This window comes from Lissotriton vulgaris, chromosome 7 (genome assembly GCF_964263255.1).
Source record: "Lissotriton vulgaris chromosome 7, aLisVul1.2, whole genome shotgun sequence".
Taxonomy (NCBI): Eukaryota; Metazoa; Chordata; class Amphibia; order Caudata; family Salamandridae; genus Lissotriton; species Lissotriton vulgaris.
In genome coordinates, this window is record NC_141695.1 from 322,834,482 (window position 1) to 322,854,761 (window position 20,280).

General features: G+C 51.3%; 1 protein-coding gene across 2 annotated transcripts in view; it reads left to right on the forward strand.

The window, feature by feature from the left end:
- LOC147701481 (carnitine O-palmitoyltransferase 1, liver isoform-like) overlaps window positions 1–20,280 on the forward strand; it is a 459,588-nt gene that overhangs the window by 41,592 nt on the left and 397,716 nt on the right. For both annotated transcript variants that reach the window (XM_086930153.1, XM_086930154.1), the window contains exon 4: window positions 5,971–6,048. In XM_086930153.1, the coding sequence (XP_086786279.1) occupies window positions 5,971–6,048 (78 nt within the window). The remainder of the gene's footprint in view (window positions 1–5,970; window positions 6,049–20,280) is intronic.

Genomic DNA, 20,280 nt, shown 5'->3' on the forward strand with positions numbered 1-20,280 from the left:
TTGGTACTCTTACAGAATCCATTTTGCTTTAGACAGATTATTTTGGCAGTCTGCAGGGATGTCACCAACAAAGATAACAGGTTTCCATTCGTCATGTGGGCCGGTTATACACCTGCCAAACGCTTCCCCGTGGGACCACAGACCCAAACATAACTCCAAGTTTGTGACAAGTGCTACATGATACTTCCCATTTCTGGAAGCGGGAAGCCAAGCACAAGAAGCAACTTCACTTCTGATCCACATCATGAGGACAGGTGGTTGGTCCCTGTTCAGGTCGTTTTAATCAAGTAAGTCAAAGGAAAATACAAGAAGTAATTCAAGAAGAAAAATAGATTGGGTGTTTGACATCTACGAACTCTCCCTCTAGAGTGTGGCCACAAATTCAGTGTTTGTGAAGCCAGACATCGGGTTTGCCGCCTTCTTCGGACCAGATGCTAAACCTTGAGCCGATGAGCCCCAAGTTCCCCTGGCCATCGTTGACTCCATGGTTAATTGTGGCCTTCAAAGAGGCCATACTAAAGATTTTCAAAATAATTCCAGCTCCCTCTGGACTGCCTTCTGGCCCCACCGATCACCAGTCTAACTTCTGACAGCAGGCTTTCATCTGCGCAGCTGCCCAACAAAGTCAACCGCCAGTGCGTGCCCGAACTCCTGTTCCACCGTTGCCCTTCCGTCTTTACTGTGTTTAGCTCCAGTGGAATCGGTTCCAGGCTTTGTTAGGCTACTATCCACTCTGTCATCGTATACCATAACTGAAGTGCAGTCATACATAGAGGACGACTTTCTTCCAGTGCCTCACCTCTAGAACTCCTTAAGAATGGAGACATTTTCGGAAAAAATCCTGATGCTGTGCAATACCTTCACCAGTCCAACATGAATGTGTTGAAGAAGAGGAGGCGTATCATTTACTTCTCCTACATTACAATGATGCTGGTGTGTAGCTTGACTTGGAAAGTGCCAATAGTTTAGTTTCTTTGCCTTTCGCACTGGATTCTCTTTGGGGTCCCCAGATGAAAGAAACATCATTATTTGCTCTGTTGGTCCAGAAGGTGGGAGAGGTTTTGGAGCTGCCACTCTCCACTGAAGGGATTATGGGTAATCTCCTGATGGAGATTGTACAACCTAGCTCCACTTCGAGTCCTCAGTTGCCATTAAACAAGACTTTGATCTAATCATGGCAGCTTGTGGAAGCCATTTTAGCTCTAACAGTGAATCAATCCGTTGCTAGGAGTCTAGGCTAGTGAATGAACACCCAAGTTCCTAATGGAGCATCGTACTGTGATAAACGTCGAGGTGGAGGCCTCCACTTGAAAGGACAATTCTTTAATTCCATCCACTTTGCCGGATAGGGAATAAAAAATAATTGAAGCAGTGGACCAGAAAGTTTCTTCTCTGTTTGGAACTGCGTTTCTTGATTGCAGTTTGTGTTTTTGTACAGTTCAGCCACACCGTCTTACGACAAGACCTATGAGGTTTTTCCCATGTTGCCTAAGAACATTCTTAATACTTTCGCACAAACAGCCCATTATATACAAAATGCAATGAGACCTATTCTCCTTTCAGCTCTGTTTGTCATGGGCACCAGTGTCGTCATTAAATGCCATGGCTGAATGCACCCCATCAAATTTTCTCGAAATTTCCAGTCATCTTTGATTAATAGGACCTTGGGGGGGGGGGGCTAGACCTATTGGAAAGAAAACCAATGCAGCTTTGTAGTGCTTCAAGAAATTCAAGAGCATCGCCTGGTCTTTGGTGCCTCCAATACCATCAGCAGTGCAGAAAGTGCAGAGGTTACTTTAGAGGCCTCCACTTTCACTTTTGACAGTCTTCTCAACCCATCCAACAGCTAATGCCGCCGTTTTGTAGCACATGCGGAAGTGTCAGTGCCAAAGGCAAGGATCACGGCAGCTACATCAATGCTTTGCTTCCTACTCCTGGTAACGGTGGCAGATCCTGTTGGATCTCCCTCGAGCACACATCTGGGTCCAGTAGGGGTAATCCAACTATGCTACCTTACTGGCGCCCCATTACTTCAGACCAATGGGCCCTTCAGGTCGTTATGCCCTCCTCTTTCTGGACTCCCGCAGATGTCTGAGTGTAAACATGAGAATGTTCACTCTAGTATCCTCTAAAGATTTGTTGATGTTGCTTTCCAAAGAAAGCGATCAAGACTTTGCCTGAGTAAGAACAGGGATGGGTTTGTACTTAACGTACTTCCTGGATCCCAGCAAGGTGGCGGCTTGATACTGATTGTAGACCACATGATGCAGAACTTGTTCATCAAGAAAAAAAGGTTAGGTGTAATGACCCTTGTACAGATTCTGCTGGCCTTGGCCCATAAGGATAGGATGGTGTTTTAGGACTTTCATGTACCGGTTTATAGACCCACAGGAAATATCCTTATTTTTTTGTGGGGGCAGACCACATACAGCTCATTGTCCAGCATTTTGACCTTACATAGACTGCTCAGGTTTTGGAAAGTCAAGGTGGTGGTCATAGCACATCTTCATAGCGCAGTGATGCACATCATCTGAACCTCCATTCTCTATTTAAGTTGGGTTTGCTTCAGCTGGTTTCTGAGTACCTGCAGAAAATGATGTAATCGTTGTCCACCCTCTGGTTTTCCATTAACCAGTCCAAGGGTTATTGTCAACCCTCACCAACCCAGCCCTTTATCAGTTCTTTTTTGGACATGGTGGCCATCAAGGCCTTTCTTTCTATTCAGCGAGTCCAGGAGTTTTATGCTGTGATCTCGATATTTCGGGCAAACGCTGTTGTACCAGCTTTAACAGTTCTTAAGCTGCTTGCCCTTCTGACATCTTGCATTCTGCTTGTGCCTTATGCTCAGTGGCACATGTGAGCCCTTCAGAGGAACTTGTCTCTGCAGTGGGCCCAGCATTGGAGGTGCCTTTAGGACCAGATCCACGTGTCCAACAAGGCGATCAAGACGTTTAGTGGTTGATGATGGACATCAAGTTTTTTTTTTTTTCAAAAACCTTTATTTACTGCTTTAACACGGACATGGTACACTTATTACATAAAAATAGAGCATTTTACACATCTGGCTAGTCCCAAAGCACAATAGACATATAAGCATTCCAACACGATAATAACAAGTAACTTGTACAGCACGGCCGACATGAGGGAAATGAAAGAAAACCACTGGAGATAGTGATAGACCTATGAGGAAAAGGACAGGCCTGGACAATGGGGGAAATGGTCCAGGAGAGGGTCAGTCATTGGCCAGCACCAGCGGCCGCCGCAAAGCGCGGGAGAGGCATTCTGCTTGACTGGGGTCGGGAGTGGAGGTATGTCACTGGGGGCCCACATATGTCGGGTGGAAGTAACCTTGCAGGCATCCGATCCCAGAACTCTGATATAAGGGTCTGACATCTCGAAGCGTCTTCAAGCTAATGGATGAACTTAGGCACCGGTCTGCATCCCCAACACATAGCCACCCTGCGCCTTGCGAGGACTAGTAACATTGCACTTAATCGGCGAGAGGTGTCCGGACAAAACTTGACAAAGACCAACAGGCACAACGGAGGGTCGGGGACAACCCAAATGGAGGTTATATCAGAGATGGCGGTGCAGACCTCCAGCCAGAAGGCCGACACCCTGGGGCACAACCAAGCAAGATGCGTGAAGTCTGCAGCAGGGGCAGAGCAGCGCATACAATTGTCATTAGGTATGAGTCCCACTTTGTGCAGCTGGACAGAGGAGCGATCTAGCCTCTGTAAGTATTTGAAGTGTATAAGACCGAGACGATAGTTAGGAGACAGTTTCTCAGTCTGGTTACAGCAGTAAAGCCAGTCAGCTTGGGGAATGTCCACACCTAGTTCCGCATCCCATGCCACCCGAGCATGCTCGGTAGATATGGAGGAGGCCAACAGCGTTAGGGCATACAGTTTAGTTAAAAGCTTTCAGGGGAGTGGGGGATGTGTCTATAAAGTCAAGAGCGAGCAGCGAGGGCGGAGGCTGAGGAAATGTTGGGTGAAGCTCCCTACAAATAGCTCGCAGCTGATAAAAAAGCAAAATATCCATCGAACCAGAGGCGGCAGGGAGAGAATAAAACATATCCCTGGGGTAAAGATCCGCCAATGTCGTCAGACTCAGGCGGGTAGCATGTTTAGACATGCTAGTTGGTTGCAAAGGGCGAAAGGCAGGATGACGCACAATCGTCATGTGGTTAGCCGAAAGCGTGGTAACGTTGGAAAAACGGCACAGCCCCCGCAAGGCCCAGCGCAGGGTCTCAACTGTGTTAACCTCACACCATTGGCGGCTAGCCAGCGCGAACAAGGGGGTAGACAAAGGCCAGGGGGTCGCAAGGTCAGCTTCGACAGAGACGTGCGGCTGACACAGAGCGGGGTGAGCCCAGAAATGTAAAAAACTAGCCTGAGCGCTTAAGGCATACCGTTTAAAATCAGGAGCGCCCATAGGGAGGGTGAGGATATCATAGGCGATCCTGGGCTGCTTGCCGGACCAAACGAGTGAAATGATCAAAGAGCAAAGCTTACGAAAGAAATGGGCGGTTAGAGGGATGGTATATTCAGGAAAAGGTAAAGGAATTTCGGGAGCATCACCATCTTCACAATGGCAATGCGGCACGCAAGGGACAGAGGGAGTCTGTTCCAATGAGGAACTTTGGACTCGAGCCAGTCCACCGCTCGCCCAAAATTGGCCCTCTAAAGGTCATCCAAGTCCCTGCTAATCCATATTCCCAGGTAGCGGGTGGGACCGGAAGTTCATTGATGGAGATGAAGTTAAAGGTACAGCAGACCATTTTCCTTGACGTTGTGACAGGTCATTGTGGTGATTAATACATAATCTCTGAGTTGGGGAGTTTACCTGAATGACGTGGAGAAAAGGTTTTGGTCTTCGGTGGAGAAGTTCTATGGTGTAAATTTTCTGGAGCTGTGTTCAGAGTGGATAGCTTTGAAGCTTTTCTTGTTCTCAGTCAAGGGCAAGCGATCCAGATGCTCACAATTGACAAGACTGTCATGTTGTATTGGAACAGGTGTGGTTGATTGGGCTCAGGTTCTCTCTGGTTGGATTCGTTGAGGCTATGGTGCTGGCTGACACTTCATGGGATCTCCCTGATCAGTCTCTCAGCAGAATCCCTCCAATATATGTGCACACAAACTCAGCAGATGTTGTCTTGCTAATCACAAGTGTCGCCTACACTCAGGGATGGCAAGGGCATCTTTGCCCAATGGTGCACACATCTGTTGACCTTTTGCCCTCCATTGAAAATAATCAGTGTCCAGTACCTGCTTGTCATCTATCACAGCGCATTCATGACATCGCCACTTTTTTCCTTTGCACTTTCGCCTTTTTGATCCTCTTTCTAAGCCTTTTCTTCCATATGATATATTTACACCTGTCCCTGTAACCTCCTAACCATTTATTTACATTCTCTTGCTGTTAATTTTACATTTCACCCCATCGTGTCTGGCTGTCTTGTGCCTTTGTATATTCCCTTTTTGTCTGTATTTATGTTCCTCATTGCTGACGTGTTCCTAATGGTTTTCAGACTCTTTGCTGTCCCTTTCTTGTATCAGGCATTATCTTTTGTTCTTTCTTTCTTTTTCTTATTTCAATGCCTTTTGCGCCTCCTTGTTCCAGAATGTCTCCTATCGCCTGTGTGTCTGCATCACTCTCCTCGTGCCTTCTTATCTTCTTTGTTCTTGTCTCTCATCGCTCTGTTCACTCTTATCTGTTTCTTCACTCCTATATTTGCTCCTATCAATGTTCCTTCCAAAGTTCTTACGTATTCTGAATACATTTTCTATCATGTCTTTGTGCGTTGTCTTTAATTGTCATGCTTACTTCCCACGTCTAAATTTCTTTCTCTCGCATCTCTGCTTATCATAATTCTTAACTTGTATCTGTTTCTGTTCATTGTTCTCTTATTTCTCCATTCTTTTTTCCTGTTTCTTTGCCTAAATTAATTATTTTAGTTTATTTCAGGTAAGCGACTGGTGGGAAGAATATATTTATCTGCGTGGACGAAGTCCGATCATGGTGAACAGCAATTACTATGCTATGGTAAGACTTATTTCTTCTATCTATTTACTTTTTTTCTAGACAAATAACCCCACTCTCTAATACTGCATTGTGTAACACAACTTTAGTCCTTGTTCCTTTGCAGTTTTTTTGTGGAATTCATTTATCCCGGTCTGTGTGTACTATAATTTTCCAAACATTCTCTGGTACTTCTAAGGTGCCTGTGTCTGACAAGCCGATAAGGGAGCCCATACATTATAAAATAGTGGGATTGCCACCACTTATTTTTTTATTTGCCTCCGCTTATCCTCAATCACACCTGGTGTTGAATGACTGTGCAGGCAGGCAAGAATGCTTCTTTGAAAAGAAATGTTATTTTAAAGCTGTTTGAGATCTTATGGGAGCGTCCCTGTGACCCACCCTATGGCAAACTCACAAAAACACACATCCTACCCAACATGTCAGAGGAGAGAGCAAGGTTTTGTCATGTGTATTGATAAAGATTTCAGTGCCTACATAGAGACATTCTTGCATTTTTGTTTGCAACAAACATTGAAGCTGTAAGAATAACCAAGCTAGAATAAAACAAAGCACAAATCATTACCAAATTTCGGTTGAGACCTTTTTTCACCGGTCTGGATTTTTTTGCCATTAGGCTTGATGTTCCTCAGCAATTTACTCTGTCTCGTGGGCAAAAAGTATCTACTCCTAAGACAAGTTGTGAAATGCCCTATTTCTTCCTTCCACTATAGCATTTGTTTAGTGCTCCAGGAGGAGGAACAAAGGGACAGATTTACTAAGATAATTGTCGCAAAAAGGGGTTGCAATTGGCAACCCATTTTTGTGCGACCAGAATCTACCTTTCTGCACCAACCCTTGTACTAATAGGAGTGTTCGCTAAATAGGCCTGAAAGTAAAATTATCACATTATCCCCATACCAGTGGCACTCCATTGGCTCCCATGACAGCCTGCACCTCTTCAAAACTAGCTGCACCATTGAGAAAACGTTGCAGACAAGTTCTCCATCTCTGGTGGTTTCTGCTCATTGACCCTCAGACTGCAGACTTGGAAGTATAAATAAAATAAGGAAAATCAAAGCAGAAGCCTTTTCCAGTTATGCATCCATGATCTGGAACCATATCCCTATGTCAAAAAGGCCGCCCCAAGGTTGCTTCAATTAAGGAAAGAGCTGAAGACACACCCCTTTAAAGAACAATGCATTAACCATGCACAAACCAGCTGCATCTCCTGTTACTCGTTGGTGTCTTTTGACCCTGTTTGCTTGGCTATCTTTTGGCTAGGCTCATGCTATAGAAATACCACATACTTGCATATGTACGTACATAGGGAAAGGCAGGTAGTTGCAGAATGACCTCCCATATTATTAATTAATCAGGGTGCAATTTGCGACCTCAAGCAGTTGGCTGTTATGACAGGAATGGTGGCTTGGAAGGGACCTGATTCCACCATCCCCCCTCATAGCATTTAGCCACAAGCCAAGCCTGCAGAAGCACCAACTTTCTGGTAAGGTTCAGGCAGCTGAAACGTTTCTACTTCGAGAGCCACCTTAGATTGCCCACCATCCGTGAAGGACACCAACCTGTGTAAACCATCACCACCACCACCTCAACCCCAAGATACCAACAATCCGGCCTTAGTACACACTGCTAAGGCTGCTAGGCGCACCCACACTGAGGTGTGCAACAAAGGAAATTTTAACTATAAGATTGGACTCAAGTTTGGGACTGATCATGCTGGAGCTCTTAGCGGTCTCAGGTGTACAATGGAAGATTTCATCCATGTTGGACAGGCCACATGAAGGGCCGCTCTCCCCCGGCTCAACCAGGCCCGAGCCCGGTCACGCAAGTACCACACACCACCATTGCACGTCCTCCGTCCCCTCAGGGACCCCTGCCCTCGAGCACGTTAACCTCGTGGGCCCGATCCACTGCCGGCCCACGCGCCCAGCCCGGGCCGCCATCTTGGACACTTCACCACGAGGCCGCCTGGCCCCCGATCGACCTCAACCCTGGGCCTAGCCCGGCCTCAGACATTCCGGCACCACCCTCCACCCAGGAGGTGAGCGGGCTACTTGGCAAGTCAATGAGAGAAAGAGGTGCCGATGGCTCTCCCCCGCCAAGTGCCGCTCGCCCATCGCCTCCCCGGGCGCTGGCTCCACCCCCCTGCTGGGTGTCTGGACTCCCTCATCCCGGACCTCCCGACCTCCAAGTGCGAGGGTCCGGACATCAAAGCACGCCAGCCCTATAACTGGGGCAGCTCCAGAGCAGGAAGGCAGTTGTATCTTGGAGTCGAGAGACGTAAAGAGGAACTCATCCTGGACGGACTACTGGCGCTGCCATAGCTCTGTCCTGTGCACCATCGTCCTGCCTGTTGGCGCTGCCACAGCCGTCGTAACCTTCATCCTTCATCGTCGTCGGGATCTGCTGGCGTGGCCGCGGACCGTTGTAACCGTCATCTTTCACCGGGACCTGCAGGCTCCGCCGCGGACCGTCGTCCTTCCTTCATCCATCTCGGGACCTGCTTGGCTCCTCCACGGCCCGATCATCTAGAACGCCGAGCTCGAGGATTGAGAGCTATTTTGTACTCATTGGTAACTAAGACTGTCCCGCTACCCCTTTCCTCAACCAAAGACTAGAATCGAGGGGACCCCTGAGTCCAGACCTCCTTGTATCCTACCATCGTAACCTAAGAATTGCATATAAAGTTTCGTTAACCTTCAGTCTTGTGTGGTGTCCGTCTGTGGGGGGGAAGTTACTTGTCTGTACAGTCGTTGGAGACGGCTCTCCCTGGAGACCTCTCCCCGTAATCTCGGCCGACCCTCCCGGTCCGTCTAACATTGGTGGCCAGCGGCGCGATCCAAATCACCGCGTAACGTACAGAGAGTAGCTCACCCCACGACGAACCACAATGACAACTAAAGAAAGCGGATCAACTGAGAAGTTCCAAATGGAAAAACTAGAGGAGTACAGCCATCGTGAACTAAAGCAGTTCTGCATCGAACTAGGTATCGCTACCACCGGACTAAGCACCAAGGACGATTTTAAGCATGCCCTAGAATCTTGGGCAGAGACCGGGGATGCCGAAGCCCCTGAGCAAAGCACCGCGAAAAAAACCAACACGGCCCCTGAAGGGCAAAGAACCGGTCTCTCGCAAGACGAGATCCAAGAAAGAGAAAAAACCAGACTACACGAGTTAGAAATGGCCCGACTCAAGATGGACGTAGAACTCAAGTTGGCCGAACAAAAAATCAACTTAGAGCACCTACGTCTCCGAGAAGAAAGAGAGGAGAAACAGAGACAAAGGGAGCTCGAGGAAAAGAAACTGGCGTACGAGCACGAACGAAACCTAGCCGAGATCAACCTGCGCAAGCAGAATAAAGAGTTAGGGGTGCCTGAGAGACCACACACCCCAGGGGCCACGGAAAAGAAAGTACACATCCCCAAGGATGTTGTCCGAGAATATTTCCGAGAGGACGACATCCAGCAATGGTTTAAGGCCTATGAAATCGCTATGACTGCGCACCGGATCGATAGAAACGATTGGGGAGCCGGCCTATGGGGCAGATTCCTCAATGAGGGCCGCGATACCCTGTTACAGCTCCCAGACCACCAGATGACCTCCTACGACCATATGAAAGCGGCCCTCCTCACCCGCTATGGCCTCACGCCCGAGATGTACCGTCAGAGGTTCCGAGACTGCACACGCATCCCGGGTACAACTTGGGTGGACTATGTAACGTACTTTAGCCGAGCTTTCGAAGGCTGGATCAGAGGGAACAACGTCACGACCTACGAGCAGCTGTTCAATCTGATGGTATGGGAGCATCTGTCCAACAATTGCTTCATTGAACTACGCCAACACCTCCTCGACAGCAAGTTAACCGATCCCCGGCAGCTCGCAGCCGAAGCTGACCGGTGGGAGATCACCAGAGTGGGCCGGAATGGGTCCTACGAGCAGAACAGGAACAACAATGGTCACCACCGACCCAGAGGAGGAGGAGGGGGCCAAGGACGAGGAAGAGACAACACCCCGGCCGCCCCCGTTACCAGCACCACCCCCCCGGCCAACCGGGGCAGCACCCCGGCGCGACCGGGGTACAGAGCCAATGTCACGTGTCACCGATGCCAACGAGTCGGCCACTATGCGAACGACCCAAGCTGCCCGCAGTATCAGAGTCCAAAACCCCGCCAAGTGGCCGCCGCGGCACTAGGGGAAGAACAGATCTCCGAGGAACAAGAAACAGACGAGCAAGAGTATCAAGAGTGGGAGCCAGCCGCCATGACTCTCGCGTGCTTAGGGGGAAGAGACATGGTCCCGCGGGTCCCCCTACCCGCTAACACCCAGAAGTACAGCCAATGGGTGAGCATCAATGGACAACGGGCCGAAGCCCTTCGGGACACCGGGGCCAGTGTGACAGCCGTCCGCTGTCACCTGGTGACCCCAGAACAATATCTACCGAACATCCTCTGCCCCGTGCGATCAGCCGACAACTCGGAAAGTCTGTGTCGGATGGCCTGCGTCCCCTTTGAGTGGGGAGGGGTCTCCGGTATGTTGAAGGTGACGGTCCGAGACGACGCCCCCGTGGACTGCCTCCTCGGAAATGACCTGGAAAGCTCCCCGTGGGCAGCCGTGGAGCGAAAAGAACACTTGGGGATGTTGGGCGTCCCGGACTGGGCGTGCGTCACCACCCGGTCCATGGCCGCCCGTGCCAACCATCACCCGGAAGAACCAGAATGGCCGGCGCCACCGCCTCCGGTCGCCCCAGCCGAGACCACCGACCATGACACCCCCCTCGAACCTGCTCAACCTTCCGACCTCGCTAACCTTGACCAGTGGGCCCAAGAGGGGGGGCCCACACAAGAACAATTTCGCCAGGAACAGAAGACCTGTCCCTCCCTCGAGGGACTCCGCCAACAAGCGCTCGCCCAAAGCGCAGGGGATACCTCCGGAACTCATTGGGTCTACTGGGACAATGATCTGTACAGCGAGCAAAGAATCGCCGAGCTGGGGGCCAACCGAGTACTAGTAGTGCCCCTCCGCTTTAGAGACTTCCTGCTAAACCTGGCCCACGATGTCCCCCTGGCACGGCACCTGGGACAAGATAAAACCTACAGTCGCCTAGTGACCCACTTCTTCTGGCCCAAAATGAGAAACGATGTGCACCAGCATTGCCGATCTTGCCCCACGTGCCAAGCCAGTGGGAAGAGCGGCCGCAAACTAAAGGCCCCCTTGCAACCTTTTCCGGTAGTCACGACCCCATTTGAGAGGGTCGGAATAGACATTGTAGGACCCCTGGACCCGCGTACAAAACAAGGCCATCGCTTCATTCTGGTGCTAGTGGACCACGTCACCCGCTACCCTGAGGCTGTTCCTCTCCGGACCGTGACAGCCCCAGTGGTCGGCCGGGCCCTGATGGGGATCTTCTCCCGTGTGGGGTTCCCCCGAGAAGTCGTCAGCGACAGAGGCACGAACTTTATCTCTAAGTACATGAAATCCCTCTGGCAACAGTGTGGGGTCACCTACCGGTTCACGACCCCCTATCACCCCCAAGGGAACGGACTTGTTGAGCGGTTCAACCGCACGCTAAAAGGGATGATCGGGGGATTGGAAGAGCCCCTCCGTCGCCAGTGGGATGTGCTGCTGCCGTGCCTCCTCTTCGCCTACCGAGAGGTCCCACAGAAATCCCTAGGCTTCAGCCCATTTGAACTGCTATACGGGCACCCAGTGCGGGGGCCGCTCAGCCTGATCAAAGAAGGCTGGGAGATGCCTCCGGCCAAGAACCCTCCAGATGTCTTCCGGTACCTCCTCACCCTCCGCAACCAGTCCCGGCGGTTCAGAGACCTAGCAAAAGCCAACCTAGAGGCCAGTCAAGAGGACATGAAAAAATGGTATGACCAGAACGCCTCATCCATTGAATTCGAACCGGGGCAACAGGTATGGGTAATGTCCCCCACGGAGCCATGCGCTCTCCAAGACAAATGGACGGGGCCCTTCAAGGTAGTCGAGCGCAAGGGTCCGGCCACCTATCTGATCGATATGGAGTCCTCCCGGAACCCCCTCCGAGTCCTCCACACCAACCGACTGAAACCCCACTTTGCACGAACAGAACTCAGCCTACTGATGGCCACAGACAATGGGGTTGAAGACGACTCCGAGCCTCTCCCTGACCTCCTGCGGACCCAGGAGCAAGACGGCTCCGTGGATGGGGTCCGACTCTCGGAGACCCTCACCAGAGAACAACGCCAAGAGTGCCAAGCCCTCCTGTCACAGTTCGCCAGTCTGTTCTCCCTCACCCCAGGTGTCACTTCCTGGTGTGTGCACGATGTGGACACCGGAGACAGCCCTCCTATCCGCCACCGGGCCTACCGCGTACCTGATCGGGTACGGGCCTGCATCCAGGCGGAAGTGGCCAAGATGCTCACGCTCGGGGTCATCGAGCCCTCAGACAGTCCATGGGCCAGCCCGGTCGTGCTGGTCCCCAAAGCAGCCGCCCCCGGAACCACACCAGAACTCCGGTTCTGCGTCGACTACCGGGGCCTGAATGAAGTCACCAGAACGGACGCACATCCCATCCCCCGGGCAGATGAACTGGTCGACCGAATGGGAGCTGCCCGCTACCTCAGCATCTTCGACCTGACAGCAGGCTATTGGCAGATCGGCCTCACACCCCGAGCACAAGAACGTTCTGCCTTCTCCACCCCCGATGGCCACTACCATTTTACGGTCATGCCCTTCGGCATGAAGAATGCCCCAGCTACTTTCCAACGGCTCGTCAATCAGGTCCTGGCGGGGCTCGAAGGGTTCAGCGCCGCCTACCTAGACGACATCGCTGTGTACAGCCACCATTGGACCGAGCACCTCCACCACCTCCGAGCAGTGCTGCAAGCCCTTCAGCGAGCTGGCCTCACGATCAAGGCCAGCAAGTGTCAAATCGGACAAGGGTCTGTGACCTACCTCGGACACCAGGTGGGAAGCGGCCTAGTAGCCCCTCTACAGCTGAAAATTGCCGCCATCCAGGACTGGCAGCCCCCTATCACCCAAACCGAGGTACGAGCCTTCCTGGGCCTCACAGGCTATTACCGAAGGTTCGTGAAAGACTATGGTACCATAGTGGGGCCTCTCACCGAACTCACGTCAAAGAATCAGCCCAAGAAGGTGAACTGGACTCCAGAGTGTCAAGCGGCATTCGAACAGTTGAAGGCCGCCATGTGTTCCGCTCCTGTGCTCCAGGCCCCAGACTACAGCCGGGAGTTCGTCGTCCAGACGGACGCCTCCGACCAGGGCATTGGGGCGGTCCTGTCTCAAGTGAACACCGAAGGCCTTGATCAACCGGTGGCCTTCATCAGCCGGAGACTCCTACCACGGGAGCAACGCTGGAGCACCATAGAGAGGGAAGCCTTCGCTGTGGTATGGGCCCTCAAGAAGCTCCGGCCCTACCTTTTTGGCACCCACTTCCGGGTGCAGACCGACCACCGACCCCTGCAGTGGCTGATGCATATGCGGGGGGAAAACCCAAAGTTGCTACGCTGGTCCATCTCCTTGCAAGGTATGGACTTCACAGTCGAACACCGGCCTGGGCCAGATCACGCCAACGCGGATGGCCTGTCCCGATTTTTCCGCCTTGACGAGGAGAGTCCCCAAGAGGATGGGTAACTCTCCCCGCCTTCAGCTGGGGGGGACGCATGTTGGACAGGCCACATGAAGGGCCGCTCTCCCCCGGCTCAACCAGGCCCGAGCCCGGTCACGCAAGTACCACACACCACCATTGCACGTCCTCCGTCCCCTCAGGGACCCCTGCCCTCGAGCACGTTAACCTCGTGGGCCCGATCCACTGCCGGCCCACGCGCCCAGCCCGGGCCGCCATCTTGGACACTTCACCACGAGGCCGCCTGGCCCCCGATCGACCTCAACCCTGGGCCTAGCCCGGCCTCAGACATTCCGGCACCACCCTCCACCCAGGAGGTGAGCGGGCTACTTGGCAAGTCAATGAGAGAAAGAGGTGCCGATGGCTCTCCCCCGCCAAGTGCCGCTCGCCCATCGCCTCCCCGGGCGCTGGCTCCACCCCCCTGCTGGGTGTCTGGACTCCCTCATCCCGGACCTCCCGACCTCCAAGTGCGAGGGTCCGGACATCAAAGCACGCCAGCCCTATAACTGGGGCAGCTCCAGAGCAGGAAGGCAGTTGTATCTTGGAGTCGAGAGACGTAAAGAGGAACTCATCCTGGACGGACTACTGGCGCTGCCATAGCTCTGTCCTGTGCACCATCGTCCTGCCTGTTGGCGCTGCCACAGCCGTCGTAACCTTCATCCTTCATCGTCGTCGGGATCTGCTGGCGTGGCCGCGGACCGTTGTAACCGTCATCTTTCACCGGGACCTGCAGGCTCCGCCGCGGACCGTCGTCCTTCCTTCATCCATCTCGGGACCTGCTTGGCTCCTCCACGGCCCGATCATCTAGAACGCCGAGCTCGAGGATTGAGAGCTATTTTGTACTCATTGGTAACTAAGACTGTCCCGCTACCCCTTTCCTCAACCAAAGACTAGAATCGAGGGGACCCCTGAGTCCAGACCTCCTTGTATCCTACCATCGTAACCTAAGAATTGCATATAAAGTTTCGTTAACCTTCAGTCTTGTGTGGTGTCCGTCTGTGGGGGGGAAGTTACTTGTCTGTACAGTCGTTGGAGACGGCTCTCCCTGGAGACCTCTCCCCGTAATCTCGGCCGACCCTCCCGGTCCGTCTAACAATCCATCTACTGAGGAAATTCTTATCGACCTCCCTCTCAAGGGAATGTATTCATACACCCTTCAAATACCAAAAAAGGGAAGGCTTGCTCTTTGAGAACAGCTATCTTTTGAGATCCCCTACCCTCTGCTATTTCAAAGAACCGGGGCATCAGTCCACCCTCACTGCACTCTGCTTCTATAGTTATGGCACTACCCTCTCCACCCCATGCACTCGCCCACCCCCACGCCCAAAGTCTCCATAGTCCCCCTCCACAGTTAGTATACACTGGCTCCGATCGGAAAAGCCCTTATATATATTTGGGACCATGTTCCATCTAACTCAATAGTGATCCACATGGTGAGAAAACAAGCTTCCTCACAGACTGGCGACTCCTTCCTGGAGAAGGAGAGCAATAATCTAGTTGCAGCGGGAACACTTGTGGCAGCTGCAACACAGTTGAGAATTACAAACTCTGCTACCTCTTCTGATACAACTACCACCATTGGGAGAGAATGTAGGAGTTGATCGAAAATCTCTGAGGCCTATCGGAAAAGGGGACAAGAAATGGTGGCTTAAGGAAAAGTGGTCTCCATTATGAACATAAGGTGTGCGTTGGATACTGCTAACATTGTCCTGAGGACGATCAATACAAGTATCCTCTGTGAAGTCATGTTTGGCTGCGAATTTCTGGCTACAGGGCAGAATTTCAGCAACTTGTTTTAAACATGCTCTTCAACTAAAAGCATAGCTTTGGTCTGCATGTCAATTCCATGCTAGAAAAATATAGGAGGGGTGCCTCTATTTTATTTATTTAGACTTGTAAGGCGCACAGCTACCCGCAATGGGTTTCCCGGCGCCAAGGGAAAGACTGAAGAAGGAAAAACTACAAGACTTAAAGGAGGGACGGCTGTTCAAAGAAAACAGTGCTTACTTAAACAAGCATTTGCAATGCAATGGTCTCGGCATCATTAAAGGTAGAGCAATTGGCATTGCTCATGACATTTCTTTTTTTTTCTTTAAATCATAAATAAATGGCATTGTCGTTTACATTGCCAATACACAGCACTCTGCACTCAACAGCACACACCACTCTGCACCTGCACTCACTGCTCTGCACACTCACTCTGCACTCACTACTCTGCACACTCACTACTCTGCACACTCACTACTCTGCACACTCACTACTCTGCACACTCACTACTCTGCACACTCACTACTCTGCACACTCACTACTCTGCACACTCACTACTCTGCACTCACTACTCTGCACTCACTACTCTGCATTCTGCACACTCACTCTGCACTCACTACTCTGCACTCACTACTCTGCACTCACTACTCTGCACTCACTACTCTGCACTCACTACTCTGCACTCACTACTCTGCACTCACTACTCTGCACTCACTATTCTGCATTCTGCACACTCACTCTGCACTCGCTACTCTGCACTCTGCACTCACTACTCTGCACTCTGCACTCACTACTCTGCACTCTGCACTCACTACTCTGCACTCTGCACTCACTACTCTGCACTCTGCACTCACTACTCTGCACTTTGCACACTCTGCACTCAATACTCTGCACTCACTACTCTGCACTCTGCACTCACTACTCACTACTCTGCACTCTGCACTCACTACTCACTACTCTGCACTCACTACTCTGCACTCACTACTCTGCACTCACTACTCTGCACTCACTACTCTGCACTCACTACTCTGCACTCACTACTCTGCACTCACTACTCTGCACTCACTACTCTGCACTCACTACTCTGCACTCACTACTCTGCACTCACTACTCTGCACTCACTACTCTGCACTCACTACTCTGCACTCACTACTCTGCACTCTGCACTCACTACTCTGCACTCACTACTCTGCACTCACTACTCTGCACTCACTACTCTGCACTCACTACTCTGCACTCACTACTCTGCACTCACTACTCTGCACTCACTACTCTGCACTCACTACTCTGCACTCACTACTCTGCACTCACTACTCTGCACTCACTACTCACTACTCTGCACTCACTACTCTGCACTCACCACTCTGCACTCACTACTCTGCACTCTGCACTCACTACTCTGCACTCTGCACTCACTACTCACACTCACTACTCACACACTACTCTGCACTCTGCACTCACTACTCACACTCACTACTCACACTCACTACTCACACTCACTACTCTGCACTCACTACTCTGCACTCACTACTCTGCACTCACTACTCTGCACTCACTACTCTGCACTCACTACTCTGCACTCTGCACTCACTACTCTGCACTCACTACTCTGCACTCACTACTCTGCACTCACTACTCTGCACTCACTACTCACTACTCTGCACTCACTACTCTGCACTCACTACTCTGCACTCACTACTCTGCACTCACTACTCTGCACTCACTACTCTGCACTCACTACTCTGCACTCACTACTCTGCACTCACTACTCTGCACTCACTACTCTGCCCTCACTACTCACTACTCTGCACTCACTACTCACTACTCTGCCCTCACTACTCACTACTCTGCCCTCACTACTCTGCACTCACTACTCACTACTCTGCACTCTGCACTCACTACTCTGCACTCACTACTCTGCACTCACTACTCTGCACTCACTACTCTGCACTCACTACTCTGCACTCACTACTCTGCACTCACTACTCTGCACTCACTACTCTGCACTCACTACTCTGCACTCACTACTCTGCACTCACTACTCTGCACTCACTACTCACTACTCTGCACTCACTACTCACTACTCTGCACTCACTACTCACTACTCTGCACTCACTACTCACTACTCTGCACTCACTACTCTGCATTCTGCACACTCACTCTGCACTCACTACTCTGCACTCACTATTCTGCATTCTGCACACTCACTCTGCACTCACTACTCTGCACTCTGCACTCACTATTCTGCACTTTGCACACTCTGCACTCACTACTCTGCACTCACTACTCTGCACTCACTACTCTGCACTCTGCACTCACTACTCTGCACTCTGCACTCACTAGTCTGCACTCTGCACTCACTACTCTGCACTCTGCACTCACTACTCTGCACTCTGGACTCACTACTCTGCACTCACTACTCTGCACTCACTACTCTGCACTCACTACTCTGCACTCACTACTCTGCACTCAATACTCTGCACTCACTACTCTGCACTCACTACTCACTACTCTGCACTCACTACTCACTACTCTGCACTCACTACTCACTACTCTGCACTCACTACTCTGCACTCACTACTCTGCACTCACTACTCTGCACTCACTACTCTGCACTCACTACTCTGCACTCACTACTCTGCACTCACTACTCTGCACTCACTACTCTGCACTCACTAGCACTCACTACTCTGCACTCACTACTCTGCACTCACTACTCTGCACTCACTACTCTGCACTCACTACTCTGCACTCACTACTCTGCACTCACTACTCTGCACTCACTACTCTGCACTCACTACTCTGCACTCACTACTCTGCACTCACTACTCTGCACTCTGCACTCACTACTCTGCACTCACTACTCTGCACTCACTACTCTGCACTCACTACTCTGCACTCACTACTCTGCACTCACTACTCGCACTCACTACTCTGCACTCACTACTCTGCACTCTGCACTCACTACTCTGCACTCGCTACTCTGCACTCACTACTCTGCACTCACTACTCTGCACTCACTACTCTGCACTCACTACTCTGCACTCACTACTCGCACTCACTACTCTGCACTCACTACTCTGTTCTCTGCACTCACTACTCTGCACTCACTACTCACACTCACTACTCTGCACTCACTACTCACACTCACTACTCTGCACTCACTACTCTGCACTCTGCACTCACTACTCTGCACTCACTACTCTGCACTCACTACTCTGCACTCACTACTCTGCACTCACTACTCTGCACTCACTACTCTGCACTCACTACTCTGCACTCACTACTCACTACTCTGCACTCACTACTCTGCACTCACCACTCTGCACTCACTACTCTGCACTCTGCACTCACTACTCTGCACTCTGCACTCACTACTCACACTCACTACTCACACACTACTCTGCACTCTGCACTCACTACTCACACTCACTACTCACACTCACTACTCTGCACTCACTACTCTGCACTCACTACTCTGCACTCTGCACTCACTACTCTGCACTCACTACTCTGCACTCACTACTCACTACTCTGCACTCACTACTCTGCACTCACTACTCTGCACTCACTACTCACTACTCTGCACTCACTACTCTGCACTCACTACTCACTACTCTGTACTCTGCACTCACTACTCTGCACTCACTACTCTGCACTCACTACTCTGCACTCACTACTCTGCACTCACTACTCTGCACTCTGCACTCACCACTCTGCACTCACCACTCTGCACTCACCACTCTGCACTCACCACTCTGCACTCACCACTCTGCACTCACCACTCTGCACTCACTACTCTGCACTCACTACTCTGCACTCACTACTCTGCACTCACTACTCTGCACTCACTACTCTGCACTCACTTCTCAGCACTCACTTCTCAGCACTCACTTCTCTGCACTCTGCACTCACTACTCTGCACTCACTACTCTGCACTCACTACTCTGCACTCACTACTCTGCACTCACTACTCTGCACTCACTACTCTGCACTCACTACTCTGCACTCACTACTCTGCACTCTGCACTCACCACTCTGCACTCTGCACTCACCACTCTGCACTCACTACTCACTACTCTGCACTCACTACTCACTACTCTGCACTCACTACTCTGCACTCACTACTCTGCCCTCACTACTCACTACTCTGCACTCACTACTCACTACTCTGCCCTCACTACTCACTACTCTGCCCTCACTACTCTGCACTCACTACTCACTACTCTGCACTCTGCACTCACTACTCTGCACTCACTACTCTGCACTCACTACTCTGCACTCACTACTCTGCACTCACTACTCTGCACTCACTACTCTGCACTCACTACTCTGCACTCACTACTCTGCACTCACTACTCTGCACTCACTACTCACACTCACTACTCTGCACTCACCACTCTGCACTCACCACTCTGCACTCACCACTCTGCACTCACCACTCTGCACTCACTACTCTGCACTCACTACTCTGCACTCACTACTCTGCACTCACTACTCTGCACTCACTACTCTGCACTCACTACTCTGCACTCACTACTCTGCACTCACTTCTCAGCACTCACTTCTCAGCACTCACTTCTCTGCACTCACTACTCTGCACTCACTACTCAGCACTCACTACTCTGCACTCACTACTCTGCACTCACTACTCTGCACTCACTACTCTGCACTCTGCACTCACCACTCTGCACTCTGCACTCACCACTCTGCACTCACTACTCACTACTCTGCACTCACTACTCACTACTCTGCACTCACTACTCTGCACTCTGCACTCACTACTCTGCACTAACTACTCTGCACTCACTACTCTACACTCACTACTCTGCACTCACTA